Source organism: Pseudopipra pipra, chromosome 13 (genome assembly GCF_036250125.1).
Source record: "Pseudopipra pipra isolate bDixPip1 chromosome 13, bDixPip1.hap1, whole genome shotgun sequence".
In the NCBI taxonomy this organism is placed as follows: domain Eukaryota; kingdom Metazoa; phylum Chordata; class Aves; order Passeriformes; family Pipridae; genus Pseudopipra; species Pseudopipra pipra.
The window spans coordinates 10,186,239-10,210,495 of NC_087561.1; the positions used below are offsets into that span (position 1 = coordinate 10,186,239).

General features: G+C 39.5%; 1 protein-coding gene across 7 annotated transcripts in view; it reads left to right on the forward strand.

The window, feature by feature from the left end:
• Window positions 1-24,257, forward strand: part of KLHL13 (kelch like family member 13) — a 78,057-nt gene that overhangs the window by 7,093 nt on the left and 46,707 nt on the right. Inside the window, exons 1-3 of one of the 7 annotated variants that reach the window (XM_064669965.1) lie at window positions 1,791-2,023; window positions 3,087-3,174; window positions 10,409-10,467. In XM_064669965.1, coding sequence (XP_064526035.1) covers window positions 3,145-3,174; window positions 10,409-10,467 — 89 coding nt within the window. In that variant the 5' untranslated portion in view covers window positions 1,791-2,023; window positions 3,087-3,144. Of the gene's footprint in view, window positions 1-1,790; window positions 2,024-3,086; window positions 3,175-10,408; window positions 10,468-24,257 lie in introns of those variants that run through there. The other 6 variants (XM_064669971.1, XM_064669970.1, XM_064669964.1 and 3 more) reach the window with 6 other exon arrangements.

Below are 24,257 nucleotides of genomic sequence, written 5' to 3' on the forward strand. Positions count from 1 at the left end.
CTTATCTTAATGTAAATTTGAATGTTTGGAGAAGTTTGCAGTGAGGCTCTGAATGGACCATGGTAGAACTTTCTGGCATCTCTTTTTAGCAAGACGATAGGGACCCTCACATTTTCTGTTCCTACCACAATTCTTTATTTTTGTTTTTCTTAATATTCTAGCTTATGTGTATACCTGATTGTATTTAGGAGCCACAGTGATGCACCAAGACCTTGGTATGATAGTGCTGAACAAAAAGGCAGTTTCTGTTCCCAAACCATGCTATGCTACTGTAGACTTTCTTCCACTGTTTTTTTTTCTGTGGTTTGTGGGATGGGTACAACTGAATAAAAGAACTGTTAACATTGTTGGTAACATCTTAGTAGGCATGTAGTCTAACTCTAGCCTATGGTGGTAGCATTTTTCTCTTTCAAAACTTGTAGCCTTAAGGCAACTCGATGGACTCTACCAGCATCTTCCTTCCTTTACCAGCCTTCCTTCAAGGGCAGAGGCTTGTGTGCAGTGTTATTGTAGGTGCTCACATGGCTGTACCTGCTCATGGAGCTCAGAGTTATGTGTCCTCTGAGAGCCTGGTGAAATTACTTCCCTGGAAAGGGCTGAGCAGATGTAAGCTAGACTTGCCCTCCTCTTAAAATTGATTTCTTGGGTGAAGATGAATGTGCCAGCAGCCCTAGTTTCTTTTGGGATGATGGCCGGGATTTCTTGTCTGCTGTTGGCTTTCTTTGCTGTTGGCTATTGTTCCCAGTTTGTAGAAGAAAAAAATATTTCAGTAAGGGGGTTGTAAACCTTACCTCTGTCAGCTCAGACATTTATATGAGCTCTTGTGCAGAATGCCAACCAAAATAAGCTGGAGTGGTTTAAACAGCCTAAATAATCACTCTTTGTATCGCTTGATCCTGAGTAAATAGGTTAGAAAGTACTTAAGAGCAGCTCAGCTGGAGCCTTCTGGCAGAGAGCAGGGACAAGCAGATGAAGGTGCTGAGCTCTTCCCTGGCACAGCTGTACCCAGAGGAGGAGATCCAAACCCAGGGTAGAGGTTCACAAGTTAATGAGCTGCTCGGCAGGTGGGAATGTGGCTTCTCCTTGCAAATAACCCTGTGATTACAGCTGAAGTAAGAAAATCTCAATTCATCATCCTCTTAGGGAATGAGTGTATTTTCTGGTTAATCTATAGTGATCTCCTGGTGTGGAGTGAAAGAAGTGGTTAAATTTAGACATGTTTCATGGGGATGCAGGGGATGGCAGAGATGCCAGGTACTGTGGCATGTGGGGTAGTGCTGCTCTGCAGCACTGTCCTGTCTTCCCCATGTGCTCACAGAAAAGTCCGTGTTGTGGTTGTAACCAGCTCCCACTACTAGTTCAGACTGTTTATTCATTAGTAAAATTAATGGTAGGAGGGAGTTGGGCCAGAAAATGCAAATGTGCAAGATAAGAGGTTGCATGGCAACGCTTTACGGTCCCGAACAAGGAGTCAAGAATAAATAATGGTGGAAAAAGAAAAGGGAGGAGGAAAAAATGAGTGGGTTGGAGGAAAAAATGCTATCTTTGTATTGGCTTTATTGTTTCAGTGCCATCCCAGATGTGTCTAACAAGTGTGACATTGTTTGAGATTTTCATTACTGAGGGCCTTTCACAAGGCCCTCCACTGTAAGGCTCGTGTGTGTCACTGGGGCAGCCTGACACGGCCCTGCCGAGATGCAGGTTATGCAAATGCTTTCAGGGGATGGTGGGAAGCCTGGATCCTACTCCCAGTTTTAGAGGGCTTCTTGCCACCAGAAGCTACTTTCTAACTTGTCTTTTTGGCTTTCTTCACCAAAACAACCTGTGTAAGAGGCTTCCCGATAAATTGCGTGTGTCATTCCTGACACAGTAATGTTTTAATTCCGAAATATGGGTCTTTCTGATCACTGCCATGCATAGATATGCATATATAAAAAGTAAAATAATTTGACACATTTTAAGGAGGAGTATCAAAAGGAAGAAAGCTTCATGAAATAAGACTGCAATAGCTGCTCATCTTCAGGTAAACCCCTTGTTTTGGTTAAGAAGTTTGAATGTCTCATAGTGCTTCTGATCTTGGTTAACCTGTGCTTTCCTATGTGACTTTGTTGTTAGGATTGTTTTATTGTTTTAACTGGATGAATAACTTCAGATTGGCAAGGGCTTTTAATGGAAAAAATATTGTTTGTTCATTGAATTAGAGAAGTGACTGTCACTTATTGGTAGTAACTGAATGTGAGAATATGAGTTGCCAAGTGTAATGTTTCAGTTTTTTTCTTTTCTGAGAGGAAATGCAGAGGAAACAAAAGCTGGCAGCATCATTGCCAGTATTTCCTTACTCTGCTTTATGTTAGAATGAATTAAAACGACTGCCATTGCAAATGACTCCTTGTGGTTTGGGGTAACTGCTTGCTGTTTTCCTTTGCAATTGGACATACCATCTTTTCAGCATTAAAAGGAAATGCATTGTCCCCTCCTAAATCCCTCTGTCCCATTGTTCATGGCTGGTAAGATGACTTTTCACTGTAACTTTGTGCTCTTTCAACTTCACTGTGACTGGTGCTCCCTTTGCAAGTCCAGCCAGAGCTTCCTGTTGGGAGGGAATTTATGAAAAGCATGCTTGGCTTAGGATCATGATGCAAGGTATTAATTCTGTATCTCCTGTGACTTGTATGCATTTAGTGATTTACATAAAATGGTGGCTGTACTTCTGAGAGGGTGACTGCCTGAGTAGCTTCAAAGCAAAAATTAGCTCTGACTTTTTTTTCTTCTGCACGGTTGTTGAAATTAGTTATTATTTGGAGCTGTGATCTTGCAGAATTCTGTATGAAATACTCCATATATGTGGAAAAGAGCAGGATGCCACAGATTTTTAGTGAGTTACGAGAACTTTCTCTTCAGGCAAGAAGTGAGGCTATCCAATTTTTCCGCTCATGCTGGAGATAGAGCTCAAAGAGCTTCAGAAGCCAATAGTTAACTCTGTTGGAGATGCTCTATCCTGCAGTTCTTTAAAATAACATCTACAGTGAATAATAGTGTGCAAATGTGTGTGACAATTTTTTTTCTCTTCCCAAACCTTGTTCTAGATGTCAAAATTTACCTGGACTACTTGGGAATGGCGAAACATAGCCCTGGGATCCTGCCATGAACAGTAAGAAAGTTGAGATGCTTTGTGTATGCAAATAATAATTTTCTTTTAATGACTAAATCCCAGTGAAACTGTTCCTGTTCAGTTAACACAGCTTGGCAAGACATTGTGTAGCTCAGTGTGGAGGTGCTCCCAGCTTTTCATGCAGTAAAGAGGCAGTACAGTAGGTCAGAGGGGTGGATCAGTAGGGGAGCATTCTTTGGGAAACAATAACAGGGAAGTCGCTGCAGTCGCTATGGCACTGGAAGTGGGAAGCTGCTGTGGGTGGTGCATTAGGAAATTATTGAGGTGGTATCTGAAGGATGCTTTCCTGTAATGTGTAATTATATTGTGAGACTCCATTGTTACCTTGTGTATAATTATATCGAGACTCCACTGTCATGGGATATCTTGAATGCAAATTAGATTGAAGTGTGATTAGACAAATTAGTGGAAGAAAAAAGTGAATTGTGAAGTACTAAAGCCTGAATTCCAGATGCAGTTTGAGGGAGGGAGTCCCTAAAACACTGGCTGAGGGAAGCTGTGTGGTTTCACTCTCACTGCTCTTGAATGGACTGCTGTTAGACAGGGAGCTTGGCTCATTAGGTCTTTGATCTGAGCTTTCGTGTCCGACTTTTGTTTGGTGTTTTTCTTATATGAAACTTAATGTTTAATAGATGTTGATTTAACAGACAGCAGACAGCTTTAAAGATATTCTTGAGTGTTGATCAAAATATTCAGATATTTTTGTGTTGTTGGTAGCCTGAGACTTTCTAGTTTGAAGGATACATAAATATGTATGTACATGCTCTGTGTTCTTTAAATAGCCTTTTCCAGATGTTGCAGTAGGCATCCTTAAAGTGATGCATTGAAAATTATTCTGATTAATTTTCCCAGTACAAAATAGATGACTTATGAGAGACTGTGTGGGTGAGTAGCATGTTTGTAAAGCATCAACAGTGTCTGCTGAAAATTTACACTATTTGTCAGCCTTCACTGGCACAGAAATTAGAAGGCTTTTGTATTGTTACAAATAATGATTTGGATATAGTTGATTGGAAATGTACATCTCATGAAAACTCTTGTAGCTAAACTCTTCACAGCAAGCAGTTTAAATACTTAATATGCAAATATTCAAATGAAAAAATACTTCATTTTCTTTTTTAGAACTCTGACCATGTCATGTTTAATTCTTCCATGGAAGTAGTATTTCTCCCAAGGCTTTCAAAAACTGGTTTATATACTTGAAAATCTCAGAACTCTCTTTTGATGAAAATAATTGTTAAATTGTTGTAGATCAAATTACAGAGCCTTATGTCAGTTATTAGAGCAGCTGACAAAGCCATTTAGTTCTTTGTACAAAGTAGTGATGTAGCGCGAGGAGATTCTGGTAGGACTGATTGCTTTTGGCTTTTTGAGAAGTTTGTCCAGCTTACTTGAAAAAGATAAATGTGTGTATTTGTAGATTATTAAATAGCGTTGAAATCTTACCAGAATGTAGCTAAAGCTTCAGTTTACTTTTTCTGATCATGGATTGACTGAGCTAACGATTTAAGCTGTGCTGCTGGAGGTAAAACATTCCTTCATTTTGAACTTCATGTTCAATTTAGCAAATTCACTGTTCGAAAGGTAAGAGAAAGAACTTTGCTTTCCACAGATCTGCTCTGACAAAACCTTGTCATTTCTTGTGAAGTTGAGAACAAATTATGTAATGTCAGAGAATAATCACTTATTAGGGATTATTAAGAAACAAATTTTAAGGGTGGAAATGATTCTCGGTACAAATTAGGACATCCAGAATGATCTTGGGCTTTTTGTTCCCTGCCAGTCATTTATCTAAAAGTTATGTGGCTTCTTTTCTGGCTTTTCTTTTGAGGTGGTTACTGGAGCCAAAAAAGCTGGAGTGTTGCTGTACTGGTGTTCAAGATCTTTGTGTTTGGGAGGTACTTAATGTCCACTTGTAGGACAAGTAGCATCAGAAAACCAAATCTCATTTTGCTATTAAAGCTGTCATATTAGAAAACATCTACATGCTATTAACTAAAGGTAAATGACTGGCACGTAAATTGCATCTTATTCATGTCTCATGTAATTTGTTTGGCTTCTGATAAGGCAGTGAGAGGTGTGAGCTGTGTTGTGCTCTGGATACATTTCTGACCTAGAGTCCAGTGGTTGTGTCTTTTTAAGATCTGCTCAAAATAACTTTAGAAAATAAAGGAAAAGTAATGCCTTTAAGTTGACCGCAGCCTGGTGTTCCCTTAGCTTCCACCTTCACCCGTAACAGCACTCCAAAATTAGTAAGCTTGCTGAGAGTGATTGGAGTTTGAAATCCTGCTGACTTAACTTGATCTAGGAGCATTTTTCCCAGGCCTTTATTTGCATATGTAGATTTTTCATCTCCCAAGGTTGTGGTTTAGGTGATGCCTGCAGGTAAAGGACATTTTTGATGAAAGTAACAGCAGGTGGGAAGGCTTGAAGTTTAGTGGAAAGTGATTCCAAGGTGGTTTGTCACATGGATACTTGAATGGTAGCAATAAGGAAATACAAGGATTCAGTTTCTCAGTGACGCAGGTGGTTCTGATATCACACACCTGATGGTGTGTGATATTGGAGAGGGCATCAAAAGGTTTTACAGCAGAAAATGAGAAAGTGGGCTTTAGCATTTTAGACTTTTTTGCTTTTATTGTTAGATAGTGTATGCTGGCTATCCAGGAGTCACTTCTGAAGAGTGGAAGATTTCAGTCTGCTGAAGTGTACATTGTTTTACTAGGAAGCTTCATGGGATTTTACTTCCTGTTTTTATCACTTCTTTTCAGTCTGATGTGAACTGACCTTTTCACTAACTCTTCTAGAACAGTAGGTAGCTGATGCCTCTAGATCTGTGGCACACACTCCCCAGAATGGAGCTGCTGGCAAATGGAAGCAATCCATTTAGGCTAAGAGTCATAACTTTGTACTTTCAGCGCTTTTGTGAGATAATGATTTAAAACCTTCCTCCAGTCATAACCACAGAGGCAGAAGCCCACATTGCCTTTAGTGGAGGAGTGGCATGGAAAGATACTTTATCTCTGGACACAGACAAACAGGAATATGGGTGTTGCCATTGCTGGAGACCTGCTCTGGATTGTGGCTGGAGGAGTGGCAGTAAGAGGACAACAGCAGCTGCCACTGCCAGACCATCTGGGTGCTGTACAGAGCTCTGAGTGATGCTTGGAGTTGCAGCTGGGGATGATGAGATGGTGCAGATGTTTGAGCCAAGGGCAAAAGAGACTGTCTGTGCTGCTGTCCAAGGAACAGAGCTGATGTGAGCCCAGGAGAGTTACTGACCTGTCAGGTCTTTGTGGCTCTGGCAGGGAGCTGGCTTGTCTTGCTTGTGCTTTCTGGTGTTTTGGGACACTGGTCCCTGCTGGATCAAATGGGAGAGAAGTCCATTCGTTCCTTGGGGTTGGATTATGCTATACTGTAACTGCTGAAGCTCCCAGTGTTGAGAGCGTAATATAGGGGCATCCAGTCTAGGATTGATAGCACAGCTATCCAATGTAGCATTTTCCTCTTGCCTATGGTACTCTTTTAAACTGCAGGTGTTTTACTTGGGTGTGATTTATACGCAGTGTATTAATGGCTCAGTCTGCTTCAGGGAATTGTTTTCTCTTGCTGTGTGAGTGAAATACTATACCAAGAAGCTTGGGTTTTTATACATAATATTCCTGAAGACTTCTAAGTTTGTATGAGCATGCTGAGCTTTTGTTTTGTGTTCCTAAAACAGGTTGAATAAAACTTTTATCAAACATATTTTTAATTACATTAGCAAAGGCCATTCTATAATTGCAGTTAATGAGCGCTGCTTTTTGTGTGTAAAACTTTACTTCATACAATTACTAAATTTCTATTAGCATAAGATCTGTTCTGCTACCTAGAGTATAACTTTGACAGTTTGTTGGCTTCCTTTATGACACTGAGTTTTTCAAAATGCAGTACCTTGGCTGACTGAAGTAAATTGTAGCTTAAGTTGTATTTTGTGTAGTCTATAATATGGGGTTTCTTTTGTGTCTGGACTTGATTTTTACTGAAAATGTTTAAGTACTTATATACTTCTAGCTTGTGGGTGGAATTAGTCATGATTCTACTTGTTAATTATTGATTATCAGGTGATATTTGATATAGGTTAATGCTGCTCTTGGGTAATGCAACTCTGATGCCTGTTATAAAAACGGGGAGGCTGTGCTGACCTCCAGAAATGTGTACAAAGTTCACACTGAAAACTGCCTGCATCAGGCTAGTCTACATCCGACTTTTAATAATAATGCTTTTTTAGGCACATACTTCTTAGTATTTAGAGGGAGACTTTCTTATTGTTACATATTTAGAGCTTAAAGCAGTTCTTTAAGGGTATAGTTTGTCAGAATTGAGCAGCTGCTGCTGAAAGGGTCAGTGCTGCTCTCCTCTGCCCTTTGCTGAGCGGGTGCCGGGGACGTGCGGCGCTGCCAGGACAGTGGGATCTCCTTGCTCCTCTGATGGGAGGCAGTGCTGCCTGTGCTGGGCTCTGCTTTCCCTCTGACAGCTGTGTGCTCTTGGACTGTGCAGCTGGATGGTTTGTGGGGTTCAGCACAAGGTAGACATGTGATAGGTAACATGGGACTGTGTCCTTCATTGGTGTTCCCGGGCTAGAATTCAGCCTCTTGCTCCCTGTGGATTTGGTGACCAGTCTGTTTTTCAGCAGTTGTGTTTTGTTATGTTTTTGATTCACGTTGACTGCTGTGCTGGAGGAAGGATGGTGTTACTATGGTAGGTCAGGCTCAATCCCAGCATCTGCCAGCTTTGTGATTTCTGAGCACCATGTGGAAACTACTTCCCTGCTGTAGGAATGACGTGTTTGCTGAGGTCTGAGGAGTGTTCCTCATGTTCCCTGTATGCTCATGTTAGCCCCTGAGGATGCGTGGACTTGTTCATTTAATGTCTTCCTAGACTGTGCCCTGCACGCTTTATTCTGCACTCTTTGGCATGTCTTGTCACTAATTTACTGTTGTTTCTGAAGAGCTGACTGCAAGTGATACAAGTAACCTACATTAGCTGTGTGCACTATCAACCCTGAATAATCTGGAACTTTCTGACAGAGGAAGCATAGACATAAAAATGAAACGTTTCCACAGGGCATGGAACTCCACTATGTGAGTTGTGTTCAGTGGCATATGACCAATGGATGTAGTGTTTTTACTTATTTTGTGAAGTTGGAATTAGAAGTAATTTGATGCTGGACAATTTTACATGGGTTTTAACCACACCCCATTTAAATTGTCTTCCTGAATTCAGACTGAAGATTGTTAAAACAAATGTAATGGTTTATATAGGAAATGAATCATTATTCAAAAACATATATACTTCTTTTTGAATTTCCAAAAGAATGATGGCAAAATGTAACAGCAGCAGCAAATCTGAGGAACTTGCTCAGCAGTGTGAAATTCAGCCCCCAGCTCCTGGCAGGGGGATGCAAGTTCCTGCTGGTGATCAGATTTGTCCTGTCTGTGGCCATAGTGAGCAGCTGTAGGGTTGTAAGTGGAGGTGTGAATTTCTCATATTTCTATACTGGGAATGTAGAATCAGTGGTGAGGATGATAGAAGCTCTATTGATAAAGGTGAAAGTTAACTAAAACTTTTCTAAGTATCAAAAATTCTATTTTAACATGGAATTTTTTTGATCCCTTTATACTGCTGTGTAATGTATTGGTCTCATTAAAGAAGCCTTTGCAATGCCCACAGGATGGTAAATTAAGGACTGAGACTGCAGTATCCATCCTAACTGCTTTAACCACACTGCACATCCCGTAGGGCTTCACAAATCACTGAGTGATGGTAGGAAAGCGATTCATGTGTATATGGTACTTTTTAAACATGTCAGTTTTATGATGGAGGACAGATAAAACATGTTATATTTACTCAGCAGACTTCTTTAACAGAGGAAAATCTGAAGTTTATTTTAAATGAGGATGTCCTGAGGTGCAGCAATGCCAGGAGTTAAGAACCACCTTATTCTACCAGCTGCTGTAGCATCAGTGGGAGGGAGTGGGCAAGTTAGATGCTGCTAAACAATTCTGTTTTATGCTGTCTCAGTTGTGGCATGTTTAAAGTATTGCAAGGCAAATATTGAATATATAATTTATGCTTACAAATTCCATGTGTGATTTCTTTCCACTAAATGTCTAAATTTGCCTTAGCAAAATAAGATTTTAGACAGGCTCTTAAATTAGGAGTGCTTGTGTCTTATTCTCTGAAGTCAGAATTTTATTGTTCGTGGTACAAAAGCAGCTGGAGGGGGGAGGATGATTTGCGGAAGCTTCTCTTTTCTGTTGAAATAACAGGTCATTTTATATATAAAACTGTTACATTGATTTACTCTTTTGTGACTGCATCTAAAAATACAAGCTTTCTTTTGTGTATTAAAGGTATCGACTAAGAAATAGGAATTTCTGCTTTGATCTGTGAATTAATAGCAAACTGCTTTAAAGAAATATCCAATTCATACAGCTACTAAATTTTGTTCATTCACTTATGTTTATAAATGTAAAATATAAGACCAAAAATCTGAAGTGTGGCTCTTTTCAAGGGTCTTTCATACTGCTGACAAATAGTGTCAGTAAATGGAAATGCTACAACTTCTTCACTGCCCTTTGAAGTGGAAGTAGAAGTTCAGGAACCAGAATATAATCTGTAGTCTTTCATTTTAGTTAAAGACTGTAAGATATACTCTTGAGACAGAAAAAAATAAACAAGGAGTTTATCAACTTTATTAGATCTTAAAAATGGAACTCATTAAGATTTTGGCCTGTTCCATGCAAATTCGTGCCATTATATCTTGCACATAAATAGTTTGAGCTATTTTTCTCCCTCTTAAAAGGTGGCTTTAATGAGTCACAGCTTCCATTTTAGTAAATTGTTCATGGGATAGGCAGGCTCAGGAACAACTGGGTTAAACCAAGAGATTATTTGAAAAATCTAGGGCATGTGCTCTGTTCACTTGATTAGTTTTCATAATTCATCCTTGTTTCCACAGCAAAGAGCAGCATAAGGCATGTAAACAAGAAGCAGTTTTCTTGCTTTTGTGCTCCTTTATCTCTGTATTTTTACCAGAGACAGTTAGTGAAATTCGGAAAAAGATATATCGTGTGTGAATGTTTGGAACAAATCTTGGTTTGTTTTGTGAAAACCCATGGGATCTGAGAGGCAGGTGCTATTTGGGGATGTCTGTCTGTGACTCTGCTTCAGTTCTTTTCTGTTTGACTACAGGTGCATGAAGAACAGAGGAGGTATTTCCGCTTATCAGAGATGATGTGGAGAGACACTTTGTGAGTAACTGACATGTGTTTTCTAAAAAGCCCAAAATGCTAATGTGGAAATTAATTTTATTTTTTTTTTAATTCTGTAACTTAGAATAAGTGTGCTATTTATCTAACAGTTTCATTGGGGTCTGGAGAGCTGTGAATAGGGAGCCCTTCATGGAACCCATAGACAAAGCTGATTGTGGAAATGAGGAGCTGGAAGACTGAGCAATAGAATATTTCTTTTCATGAATGATTAACCATGATGTCCACCTTGTCTGTAGTGATCAGTCTACCAAAGACTTCTACTGTTGACTGCTCAAAGTGTTCTAGATAGCAGTAAAACCCTCGATATTGTGTATATGGGGAACCTTCAGTAGTGTTAACTTGGTTTGGAACTTATGGAAGCTTACTCTACATGTCAGGTTATTAACACTGTATTGTCCTTGTCCAATTTTGAGTGCAAGTCTGATATATTTGCCATAAAGATGATGGGAATAGTAGCAGTGAATAGAAGCTTTCCTGAAAGTTTTCAGTTCTTGTGGGCTGGAACACAACAGTATTCTGGGATCATAAATGTAAACTACACTCCTAAAATGTTACAGGAAAGGAAGAACCTCTATGACGGAATAGAACTGTACCTAAATAAGTACTTAAAGGATTTGCTTTTGTGGAAACAAGGTCATTTTTAGAGATCACAATTAGGTAATGCAATGTCTTACTTTTCAAATTGATTCCATAAATATGCTGTGTTTCTAGTGCTGTAGGCTCATCAGTCAGCTCATTCCTTTGGGGTAATTAATCCCAGTGTTTCCTTTTTCCAGATTTCCAGTAACAGTTGTGAATTAAAGCAGCATGTTATTTTACAATTTTCCATGACAGTCTTTGTGCCTTTTTTTTTTTTTTGCTGTTGTTGTTTATGTAAGTAAAATATGAGTTATGTGGTCTTGAGTGCTTTCTTTTAAACCATAAGCTTTGATATTCTGGAGCTACTGCTTTGTTCTAATGATAATTGTTTTAGGAGAATGGTGCCTTTGTGGACAACTTCAGTGCTTTTCTTGTCACAGAAGAGCTCAAGTTAGAAGAACTGCTCTTACCTCAGGCACCTTGATTTCTGAGTTTTTCTACATTTGTAGCATTAAAGCTACACAATGAATTTTTTTTTCTTAAATTAAAAAAAATCCTTTTATTATAATAGACTAGTAATTGCTTAAACTTTTAGGTAGGGAAACAGTTTGGGTTTTTACCTGGGATTTGCCTTTTTTTGTAGCCTTTATCTAAGAAAAAGATTTTTAAATTATTTTTAGGCTTTCCTCATCCTGGAGCCCTTTGCAAATTTTCTTAGATATGGTTTTTTGATTAGTTTAGGAACTACTTTAAAAAAAATTGTCATTGATGCTTAATTTCCTCATTCTTGTTCAGTGTCTGCAAATAGTGCCTGATTTGAAAGTCTGTGTTGCTTTCAGTCAAGAGAAAATCTGCTTCAAGATAATGCTGGCTTGTAGTCATCTTTCCCTTGGCTTCTTTCAGGTCCTGCTTGCCAGTTCAGGGAGGCTGCGTGAGGATTTCTTTCTAACAGTCTCCTGGCCAGCTGCTGGATTCTTTATGAAGCAGCAGGAGAAATCCTTGGGCTGATCCAGCTGACTTACCCAGGAGATAGTGTTGATTTGATTTACTCTATGATGTTGAGATCACTTTTTTGTGGATAAAGTCCATGAAGACTTTGCTGCAGTTGGCTGAGTAGCAACAATAATATGGAATATTATTTATTTCATTATTTTTTAAATAAGATATCTATATATAATTATCAGCTTAATAAAATGGAAATTGATTTTTTTTGTTGTTTGCTTTAAACAAGAAGTATAGTTCAGGTATAAATGTTCCAAATATCAATCTACATACTGTGAAATGTTCTCATAGTGATGCCACAGTTATGGTAATACATGCATTTTTCTTTGAGCTTATTTACAGCTGTTGACTATATTTTAGTGTGGTAATTTTCAGAAAAGGCTCTGTGTAAAATAGGCAGCAGTTATTTTGTGGGGTTAGCATGAATTTGTACAGATGGTTGCTGTTAAGGACCTTTTAGTTGCATAGCAGTCAGCTTTTTCAGTCTTCAGCATATGGCTGGGTCAGGTTGTGCTCTGATGCTTAAGAGAGCGGATAAGGCTCTCAGCCAATGACACCCACTGTGGACACTGTTTTGGGATTTGCCTACATTAATACTCCTCTCTGTCAGCATTAGTAGCTGCAATAACAGGTAGTTATCTATCTGGCCAGTTCCATGAGTTCTTATGGGATTATTGCAAGGGTGAATGTGTGTAAGATATAATGGAAGAAGTTGTGAATAGAATAAAGTTTAGTCCTTGTTGGAGGGTGGATGTGCAGGAACTGGTTCCTTTTCCCAGTTCTACTTGATCATAACCTTGACTTTAACCTCTGTGCTGTAGTATCTTTCTCTTTGAGGGGTATTTATAAAGTTTGTGGGCTGTATAAAGGAAATTGCTATTTGCCTGTTGCTGTTCTTTTTGTGGTTATTACTATGCACTTCATGTGTAGTATTTCTGGTGAAAAATGGAAAACCATTTCGCCTTTTGAATGCTCAAGCAGCGAGCTTTAAAGGGCTTGAAATATACACTGCAGCTTAGTCTAATAAGTTAAAAAATAGCTTTGCTAATAAAGAGCAGTTGTGCAAGAAAAGCCTTTTCATTTTCATGGAGTATTGACCCCTACATTCATAAACTTCATAAAATATTAATTCCTAAGTATACTGGATAATATTTAACTTAAAATTCAACCAAAACAGAGAGATGCACACCCATTCCCAATGCTGGGGTTTTTTTTTCCAGACAGGCTGAATGAGGGTGCCTTGTTGTACTTGACATCTGCCCATGTCTGAGTAAGTCTGATTTGTACAATAGTAATAGGTACTTGAGCTCTGCCCTTGGTAGTCAGTAGATTAGGGGTGTATGTGACAAGTTGGACACCGAAGGGACGTGCTGTATCTAAGCTCTTCAGTTTCCTCATGAATGGACTAATATGTTCCATTGGCCTTCCCTGGTCTCAGTAACCACATAAAGCTTTATGCTCTTAAAATAACTGACAGTCAGCAGCTGGTTTTTTATCAGGATTTTTTTTCTCTTAATAGTGATGAGAAAGTGGGATCCAAATGTCCGAGTCCTGTTGTCTTTGTGAAACAACACTGGTTTTTCTTGTATTGGCTGGTTTGCTTCTGTGTGCCTTTTTTCTTACATGGAATGCTTATATAATCAACCTTGTGTCAGCAGAGTCTATTTTGCCACTGTGGATTTATTAAGTATAGGTGGTGATGAATGAGCTTTAATATACTGAAGTTGTAGCCACAGGTGACTTATATTGGAGAAAGGCTTTATGAGGGATGGAATATGCAGGTGAAATGCAAGTCCTTCACAGAACACTGAAGAGATGGTAAATCTATAAGGACACAAACATTTTAAGAACAATTCTGCATCAAATTGATTAGATCCTTTAGTGCCAACTAATAAGCTTCATGGTATTTTGATTCATCTCACCATAGATACGTGAGTTTATGTTTGGTTCATTAAAATGCAAATTCAGACATGAAACAGTTGATCATCTGACTTAAAATTCAGAAGAATATTTTATTTAAAACAATGTTTTGGTACACACACCTCAGCATAGTAAAAATTTTGCTTTTTTCCACTTTATGTTCAGTGCAGTGGGTTAAGGCTGTACTTGTGCAGTGTCCTGACCTGGGATCATGAGCACCTACCTGCATGTGGAAATGGGTGCATTTTGGGTCCCTGCCCCATTTGAGGAAAGATGTGATGCTGTCCAACAAGGTAGTTTTTTCATCCTTGGAAATATTTAGGTAAAAGCTGACTTTGGCAGTAAAATAAGGCCATTGAAGAATAGAAGGGAAGTGGGCAAGGGAGGACTCTTCTGCCAGCTGTGAGGCACGTGAGGTGCATGGGACTCACTAGCCTGCTTCTTTGCACCCTAAAGCCTGGAGAGTCACGTCAGTGGGATTGACTGCAGGTGAAGTGTTGCTGGGGAAGAGCTCTCTGTCCCTGCTCCGGGTGAGGCTGTTGGCTACAAACTGCACCAGGCAGACTGAGCTGTATAGACACAAGGTAGAGGCTGGAGGCAGTGTCATCTTCAAGGTCATTGGTATGAACAGAGAGGCTCATTTGGAACAGATCAACTTTAGAAATAATGTACAAAGAGAGGAGGGACCTCTGATGGCTTGTGGCAGACACAAAGGAGTGGATTAGAGCTTCAGTAAAAGAGTGTGCTCCAGCTGTGTATTGTCCTACATCTCCCTTAACGAGTGTATTCCCATACAGGTCTGGTTTTAAACTTTAGTTACATAAATCTTTATGTGCAATGACACTCCAGTTGCTTTGAAATTTAACAATGACTCTGGTATTGTCAGACTTGTCACTCTTGGAGTTCAATTTAGGAAGCCCATAACTGCCAGAAGACGGATTGACTTGAGAGTCAAGATCTGTTAGGGCACAGATGCTGGTGTGCTTAGGCAGTGAAATAATCCCATTTTAGCTTGGGAACACAAAAGCACAATTGTGTTCCTGCAAATGTTATGCAGAGGTTGAAGTTGCTGAATGGTTTTGAGATTACAAGTTTGATTACATTAAGACTGTATAAAGGTTTTTCTTTCTACATGTAACAGCAAAAGAGGTTTATATTGCTGCTGTACAATGTCTTACTGAAGGTTGCAGTGGCTATGTAGTGAAGCTGTTGGTATTCTGGTTCGGTACAGGCGTCATTCTGGGCCCTTTTAGGGATGTTTTAGCATGATGAGAGCAAAGCCATAGATCTTTTGAAGCTTTATGTTCTGCATATTGGTAATGTGTCCATGGCCAGGTTGCATCCTGCGTGTTAGAATGTATTTTTCACAAGACAGATGTTTACATTGCCTTAATAGTCTGTGTGCTGTACAAGCTAGCTTTGCAGTAGAATGGTTTACATAAAACAAGAATTACACTGATTTAAAATATGGTTTTGTATCATGGAGTTCAGTGTAGTGGATCCTGTTCTGTTAAAGTCTCACTTCCTTTTTAGTGTATGTGGCTTATCTGAAATTACCCTGCTTGTAAATGGCATTTCAGGAAGTCTGAACTGATCCAGCATGTGTCTATGGCTGAATTTTGATGACCTCCTATGTGCACTATGAAGTGTGTTGGTTTTTTATTAACAAAACTGCCTTAAAATTTTGTCTTTGGACTGGTTTCGCACAACTTATGTTTTTAACAATTAGTTTTACTTCAAGGTGCCAAACTGAATATTTGGTGCTGATTTTTCTTTTTTTTTTTTTTTTTTAGTAATAAGGAACAGTGTTGAACATTGTTGTAGTCTTCTCAATTAAAGAGAAAAATCCATAGAGAATATTTTTTTTTTAAATGTTGTCTGATGCCCTCTTTAATCCTTGCTCCTGAGCAGCCCTGACTTAACAGATGTTGCATGTGGGTGTTGGCAGCTGGTTTGAATAGCCTCTGGTGGAAAGGCCTGAGTCTCTGCTGTTCCTGTGCTTGCAGAGTGCTCTGCAATCACCTTGCACCTCTTGCCATGGTTAGTTTTGGTGGCTTTTGATCAGAGATAACCAACTTTTTGTTCTGGGATTGCAAATGGCACAGTGTTACTGCAGCTCACTTGCACTGGTAATGCTTAACCTGTGCTGTGCCAGCCTTGAGCTCCTAGTTCCTGCTGTAAGAGCTCATGGATAGTCTGGGGATCTCTGGAAAATCAAACTGAGTGCCTAAAAAGCCATAGTTGCCATATATCATCACTCTGACTGCCAAGTGCCGGGACCATTGCTGACTTGGTGTTTTTTTGGAGAAATTATCGCTGCTTCTTTTTAAGGCAGTTTTGTGCATAAGGGGTCACGTGGAAGTCAGCACAGAGGTGGCTGTTGGGTGGTTTGCCAAAGGTTGATCTGATTGAAGGGAACAAATGGTGCAAAAACAGCAAAGCTGAACCCTGAAGGGCATTAGAAAGCAGCTTTTCATGCTTGATGGGGTGAGAAAAGCAGGAGTACTGGATGGATGCGCTGTAGTAATTAATGTGGCTGGAGGGACACTGCAGGAAGACATTTCAGTAGTTTCAGAGGTTATGAAATGTGGGGCTTGTCTGAAGCCAGAATAATTTAATTTTGTGAAAGATGGGTTTTACCCGAGTAGATAACGAGGGCGGAAAGCTTCCATTTTGAAGATGTTGTGGAAATAGTTCTGGAAAAATGTGTTGCCTGTTTGCCAGTAACTCTTTATACAGGCAGCATACACTTGTGGAAGATGGCTTTTTCCCAATTTATCCTAATTGATGACATAAATTGATAAAAGCCATTTAGCAGTGTAACTGCTTTTTTCTAAGGCTCTTGCTGGTCTGAACGTGTAAGTTTTTTTGAGAAACAGCACCCTTTGCGTTTCCTATGTCTTTTCTCTCTTGCCAAGTGAAAAGATCCTGCAAACAAAACACTCTTTCTTTACTCCCCCCAGCCGGCAAACAAATTACCAGTCAGGCAAAACTGCACGTCCCTAATGATGTACTGCTGCAGGCAAGATGTAAAGCATAAATGTAGATCTGTCCAAAACTCTATGTAGTATGTGGGTAGAAAAGAAAAAATGAAAAGATTGTTGATAGAAATATTGTCGCATTCACCCAAGGCTTTATAATATTAAAATGTCTCAGGACCTAGTTAAACTTTTGAATTTCATTTTAATTCTTGATGCTTTGTTGTCAAAGAGAACAACTAGTAAAGGTCAGTGTCGTGTTTGTTTTGGTTTGGGTTTTTTTTGTAATACAGAATATTTTGATTATCTGGAATGTTTTGTGGTGACAAAAGTGACAATATTGATTTTCATTGGAAAGTAATTCAGTTTAACACATTTTCAAGAGAGATTTTTATTGAAAAAGAATAAAAGTGTATCCTTGTGTAAGGAGCAACTCCCATCTTCTCTACATCTACATTTTAGAAATTGGAAACTTGTGAGTAGATCCTTCTGAACCTTTTCTTCTACAAAGAGTAATTAGGTAAGAGAACAGTTCAGTTTTCTCACTTCATTTACTGTTTGTGTTTCAAGTTAGACCCAGTTCTGCTCTCTTTGCTGTTCAGTCTTTTAACAGATAAGCAGCAGAGCTTTGGTGCACTGAGGCTTTGGGTCTTGCATTGAAACGAAACACTATTATTATATTTCCTTCTAGACAGAGGATAAATCGGCTCCCGTGGGCTGCAGGGGCACAACTCCCTCCCCATGGGCTGCACCACGGGCTGCGGGGGCATCTCTGCTCCGGTGCCTGGAGCACCTCCTGCCCCTCCTTCTGCACTGACCTTGGTGTCTGTGGAGTTGTTTCTCTGACATATTCTCACTTCTCACTTTGGCTGCAAGTTTCTTCTCCCCCTCCTCTGCCCCCCATCCTTCTTAAATACATTATCCCAGAGGTGCTGCTGCTGTTGCTGATGGGCTTGGTGTTGGCCAGCAGTGAGTCCATCTTGGAGCCAGCTGGCATTGGCTCCACTGGACATGGAAGAAGCCCCCCTGCTACCAAAATCTTGCCATGCAAACCCAATACAAGAAGTTAATTAGAAATTAGCATCCTGGTTTAGCTCCTGCCTTTGCAAGCCGAAGGAAGACTAATTGAAGTTTATGGTAGCCAAGGGAGTAGCAGCAACAGGCAACACAGCTGAGCAGTAGGGAGGAAATTAATGCAGAAAGAGTTTGTGTACACGAGCTGTGGGGAAGATTGGGATAAAAGCTTTTCATTGAAATTGGCACTTCTTATTATGTCACATTTTTTGTTCTTTTTTGACTTCAGACTTTTGAGTTGATGGGATTTATTCTTGAGTCGATTTTCTTTCTGCCACTGTTAACAGCGTTGACATATTTCTGTAAAAACCTCCAGAGTCAGTTGGGAGATGGACAGCATGCAGATCCTCTGGTGCTGGAATACGTTTTAGAATGTGTCTTGTCTGCTTTGTGGCTTTCTGTGGTTTAGTTTTTCCTTTAAACTACAAGATTCATTTTCTTACAGAAAACAGAAGGTAGACTCCACAGATCTTCAGCAGTCATTTAAAGCAGCTTCCTTTGTCCTGCCCTGCTGAGCACAGTTCAGTGTGGCCACTGTCATCTAAAATTATGTTTTACCTCCTTTGGTGAGCAGTGGAGTTACTAAGCCAGGTGGCACTGGATCATTCTGTGCTCAGAGGGGAGGTAGCAGCAGTGCTGCATGACAGGTGTGTTGCAGGTGCCTGAATTCCTGCAGAGATCTAAGTGGGGTTTTTTCCGGTTGGCAGCCTGGAACTTTTTTTTTTTTTTTCCATCTGGAAAACTGAGAAAACCTGGACAAGCTAATGAAGAAGAGACTTAAGAAATGAAAGGACCCAGTTAGTGAGCTAATTTGTTCCTCACGTAATGGACTATGTGATTTTTAAAATCAAACACAAAGAACACTCAGGCTTAGTCTTTAACAGTTCTCTAATCCCAGATTGCTGTGTGTTTTTCTGCTTTAGTTGATCCAGCTGCCATTGCATCTCCTTTTAGGTATCCAAAGGCCAATTTTAGAACAAGGAGGTAACAACAGTTGCTTATCTTCTGATACAGCTGAAAAGGGATTTGTGTCCTAAAATATACTGAAATTAGCAGTTCTGTCTCAATTTTACTTTGCCTGCTATTTAGTATTTTTGGGCTTACTCTTTTTTTAGAAAGAGAAAAAACAGATTTAAGACTAGAGTTGATTACCTTAACCTAGAAGAAATTTCAGCAACCTTATTTCAGTGTCTTCCTTTTTTGAAATAATGTTCTTATTTAAAACAGTCCTTTACAAAGGATTGCCAACAGTGATAGTTTTGATTTGATGTTTGTCTGAGAAAGTGACTGGGATCAATCATATGCTTTTCTTCACCACTGTATGAAACATAGGAGCCTGACTATGAGTGTTTCAGTATGTTGGTAGGATTTATTTTCCTTTATAGGTGGTTGAAAATATTACTGCATCAAATGGCATCATTCATGACTAGGATTTTCTGTTAGTGCCTTTTAAGACTTCCACGATTTTCATATTCATTGCTAATGGCATTTAAATCTTTCATTGAACTAGCCTAGTATATTTAAAGAACTGTTTTGAGCATTCATCTTAAGAATAAATGCTCGATTATTTCTGTTCCAAGGGTTATATTGACATTAAGCAACCTTCTTTTAGCAAGTTTAGACTAAAGAAATCTAATGAAGTAGTTTCTGTAGTTTCATTGACTGATGTTGTGTACTTTTGTCTCAGTCTTAACAGATAATTCATGGAACAAAAGTTTAAATTATTGCAGTTATGTCTTGGCAGGAGCTAAATCATTCTTGAAGAATGACCAAACTCATCAGTATGCTGCTCTCTGCTTCCGGGGGGATTTTTCCCTACATGTTTGATCTTGGATTAGAAGCAACGGATTTTCAGCTTCTTTTTTTTTTTTCAAAACAGGCACACAAGTGCCTTTTGTCTGCTGGATGCATTTATGGTGACTTGAGCATATTCAGTCTCAAGTTTCACTTTTCAGACTTGTGTCTGGGTGGAATTCTTGTGTCCTGCTGTCGCTCCGAGTGCACACAACCTCTTAGCAGTGTTCTGGTCAGTCACGTTTCTGCTTAGCAGGAAAAATGGCTCTTTAATGAATAGTGCTATGAAACTTGGAAGAAAAAAATTATGAAAACCCTTCTTAGAGCAGAGTTATCATGTATGTATTCTCTCCATCTCCAAAAGCTTCCAGTCTCTAATAATCCCAAACAGTACCTACTCAGTCCTATTTCCCTCTAGTTATTCTTTTATATTTCATTTTGTTTAGCAGTTGTGCATCTCTCTGTCCATAGCAGTGATGTTACAAGTATTTTCTCTCCTTCTTATTAGGTCCATGAATTTATGTCCTTCATTGCCAGGCATGTGCACTTGAATACTTTAGAAGTATGTTTCCATTCAAAATGTGAATGTCGACATTGTCATCTGAAGCTTTTTAAGTATATTCATTTAAGAGTTAAAATTGGAAGATAAAAAACTGTGGAAAAAAGAGTGGATTTTTTTGAGGAAATGACTAATTTCTTACTTTATTTACTGGACACTTGTGCTGGTCACATCTGGTCACAGTATGATGTGTATGACAGTGTTAATGTTTGTTTAGAGGGAAAAGATTTCGTTACCCCAAAACAACTGAAGGATGTATATATTTGTGCCTTATTTGAACAGGAAAAACCCCTGCACCTGAACACCAAAAAAACTTGTCTTATAAAATTCAACCAATCAACCCCTCCCCCCTCCACTTCTATATTCCATTTTTTTAATGCTAGAGGTGTTCTGCCTGTGTATGTTCCTATGTGCAGTTTGGCAATACATTTCTGATTATTCTGCTGTCGTTGAACATCTGGGATGTGTCTGATTCAGTTTTAGTTCACTTGGATGCAAAATCAGACATATCTTGGAAAGTAATCGCACAGTGGTGGAGCCTGTGCTGGAAAAAGAAGATACTGTTGGAGTCCAAAAATTCCTTTATTGACTTCCCCAAGATACTCAGTCTCGCTTGGGTGTTCATTGTATGGGGTGATCAGTAGGTTTTGCATCTGAAACAAAATGAGCTGCAGTTTGAGCTTGCTAATGTTGTTAAGGACATCTTGTAAAGGTGAGAGGTGTTGGGTTGTCTTCGCGTTCGTGTCCTGCCCTGGACAGTGAAAGTTGAAGCAATTAAGTTTTCATGTGATCTTCAGAGGTGTTACACAAGTATCCTCCAGGACCAGCAAATGCCGTTCAGGAAAACAGCTCAGTTTTTCAAACAGCATCTTGTACTGCAGCTTGGTGACTACCAATCCCATAAATAGATGCACCTTGAAATCCAGACATCAGTATGATTCCTGCAGATAATAGCAAATTTAATAACTGTAAAATGTAGAAGTCTGTAACAGAAAACCCTGAGCTACAGCTACTACTGTTCTGCTTTGTCAGAATACACAATATTGTGTGTATATTTATGCTTGACCTTCCTATGACATTTCTGAAACTTGAGCATCTTGCTAATCTCCTTCCATCTTCCCAAGCTGTGTTATCACATCCAGTTCCATCACGTTGGATTCCGAACGCTTTCAGCATGCAAAACGGCCCTGTTCCAAATTCCAGACTTCTAGTTTCATTATTCTGCTCCAACTCACCCACTACAGGGTAGTTGAATCCCATCTGACAGCCAGGTAGCTGGAGGTGTATCAACCAAAGATCTGGGAGGAAAATCAATTTGAAGTGAATGTGTTAAATCTTCAGACAGTCCCAGTTTGCTTCTGTTGTCCCAAATTGCACAGAGGTCATGTATCAACAAGTCAGCAAGTCCCTCAGAAGCCCAGCTGGATGAGGAGAGCAAAGCTGTGTTTGCAGGTGCTTAAACGTGAATTGGTGTGACTTGAATGAGTCAATGTGGGAGTGAAGCAGAACATGAGAACTGAAGGAGAGGACTTTTCAGGCTTTGTAAAGCTCTTCTAGCTGGAGCAGTGTCTTTTGGCTGTTGTCTGGGTACTTCTTTGCTCTCATAGTGAGGTTTTCTCCTCTGTTGTTCTGTCTCCCCAGTAATTAGAGCACCAACGTGACTGTGTTCGTTTCTGTTTTCAGATAATTAGAGCTGGGCCCATATAGCAAAATACACGGTTGTCTGTCTTGGCTTTTGCTCAGAGCCTTTGCCAGGACATCACTGGTCTGTCATTGGGAACCGGAAATCCTTCTCATTGCTGCTCTTCAGTGGGGTGACAAAGACTTCGGCTGATGAGGAGTAATTACATGTTGCCTGCTGGCTTGATGTGCAGTTGGACCAGCCACCTCTCTGCTGTACATGCTCCAGGAGTAATGAGGAGTGATGTTGGAGAACAGAAATGGCCTTGTTCTCTGGACAGTTAACGTACTGGGTTAGAAGACCAACGCAGAACTTGGGAGCTAAGGGAGGGAGGAGGGTAAATGAAGGGAATCACATTGCTGGAATTTGCTGTTAAAAAGAATTTGTGCATTCAACACCAGAAAACCAAGGCATAATAATTTTAGTTAATTTTACTTTTGCCCTTTGGATTCTGTATGCTTTCATCAGATTAGAGCAATGAAGTAAAAGCTTAGTCACACTGTGCCTTGTGTGTTGTTCTGGGGTGTTGATTAAAAAGAATCATAAATAGGCTGCTTATCTACACATACTTATATTTAGTTATTTTACATCGAGGTCCTTGATGCAATGTCTGAGAATCCCAAACAATTTCTTAACTGTTTATTGAATGTCATTATTTAAAATACTTAGGAGTCTTCAAATAGGTATTTTCTTTTTATCGAATCAGTCTTTGATGTTTATATTGATTATTGCCATCTGCCCACTCCCCCCAAAAAAAGTTCCTGAATGCAAATTTCAGAATCCAGCAAAATTTTGTCATATTTTAGAAACTTCTCCTCGGAGACTGCTTTTTGTGCAGCAAGGTGCTGGTAGTTTGCTTATGTTTTGACTTCAGTGAAAGAATCAAACAGAGGAAGGCAGTGTGTTTGTGCATGCTGTTGCTTGATTTGGGATATGAGCCAGAACATAAGTTTGCAGAAATTTGATGAGAAGCGCTAAAGAAGGAAAAGTCTTCTCTAACAGTTTATGTAAAACTCCTGTGGTCCAGTAGTTGCTGTACCTGTTGGTTTCCCTGTAAGTTTATTGTTCACTGGACAGTTTTTATTTCAGTGTTTACAGAAACTCTTGTGGCAAACATTCATCTTATCTCAAGCTACCAACTGCATCTTACTTTGAGTTCAGTACTGACCCTATTGAATAAACGTCTGATTTACTGCCCTGCCTTCCTCCCTTCCTAATCTGACCACTGTATCCTGTGCTTTTGGCTTTGGAATAGCATATGGCTGGCTCAGCAGAGATTTCCCAGGTGTCCCCAGAATTAATCTTGTCTTCTTTTCATGTTCCCAGTATATGCTGTTCAAAGGCCTCAAAAGCTTCAGCTTTCAAGGATTTTAGTGTCATGAAAGTATTGAGTTTCTTTGAGATTGCCTTTGAATTGCTGGACACCAACACTGCTTTCAGTCTAGGTTTGAAATTTAGAATCAGTGTTCCAAGTGAGTGAAGAAATACTTTGCTAAACTGCAGAAATCTATTCAGTTCTAGTTCTAAATGTCTGTAAATACATGGGCAGGCAGGAGCAGTTCAGGCATGACTGATGTCAGTGCATGACTCTTTTTTTAAATTATTTTAACAGTTGGTTATGTGGGATTATAGCACTGCATTTTCCAGGCAATGCTTTGTGCCATATGCAGCAAGACTTTGTTCAGGTGGTCGCAGTCACATTTTTCCTGGTCTGAGTTGCTTTCATAATTCTCCTGAAGTATTATTGCTCAACTTTGCTGTTATATTACTTATTTCTGAGGTTCTTGGAAAATCTTTCAGGCAAATAAGATGTTGCAGCATGACTTATGATGTTGCTTGTGATGAAAGTCATGTTTTGTATTTCTCATGATGTGTGTATACCCTCCTGCATATTAGCATCCTGCCTTGTGTGGGCAAAATCATAATTACAGCATCTCCAGAGAACAAACTGTTGAACTTAAGAATGAGTAAAATATACCTTAATTGTAAGAACACGTTAGAGCAAAGCTTTGTTTAACAAAGGTTTTGCTTTGTTTAGAGATCCAGAAAATGATTATAAATATATACTGCAGAGAGCTGAATATGCATAGTTGAAAGAATATGCAGAGGCTTGTGGGAAGCTGTGATGAACAAGTGGGGATGCATATGGATGTCCTTGCATGTCACTTGTCTTTTGTTGGTT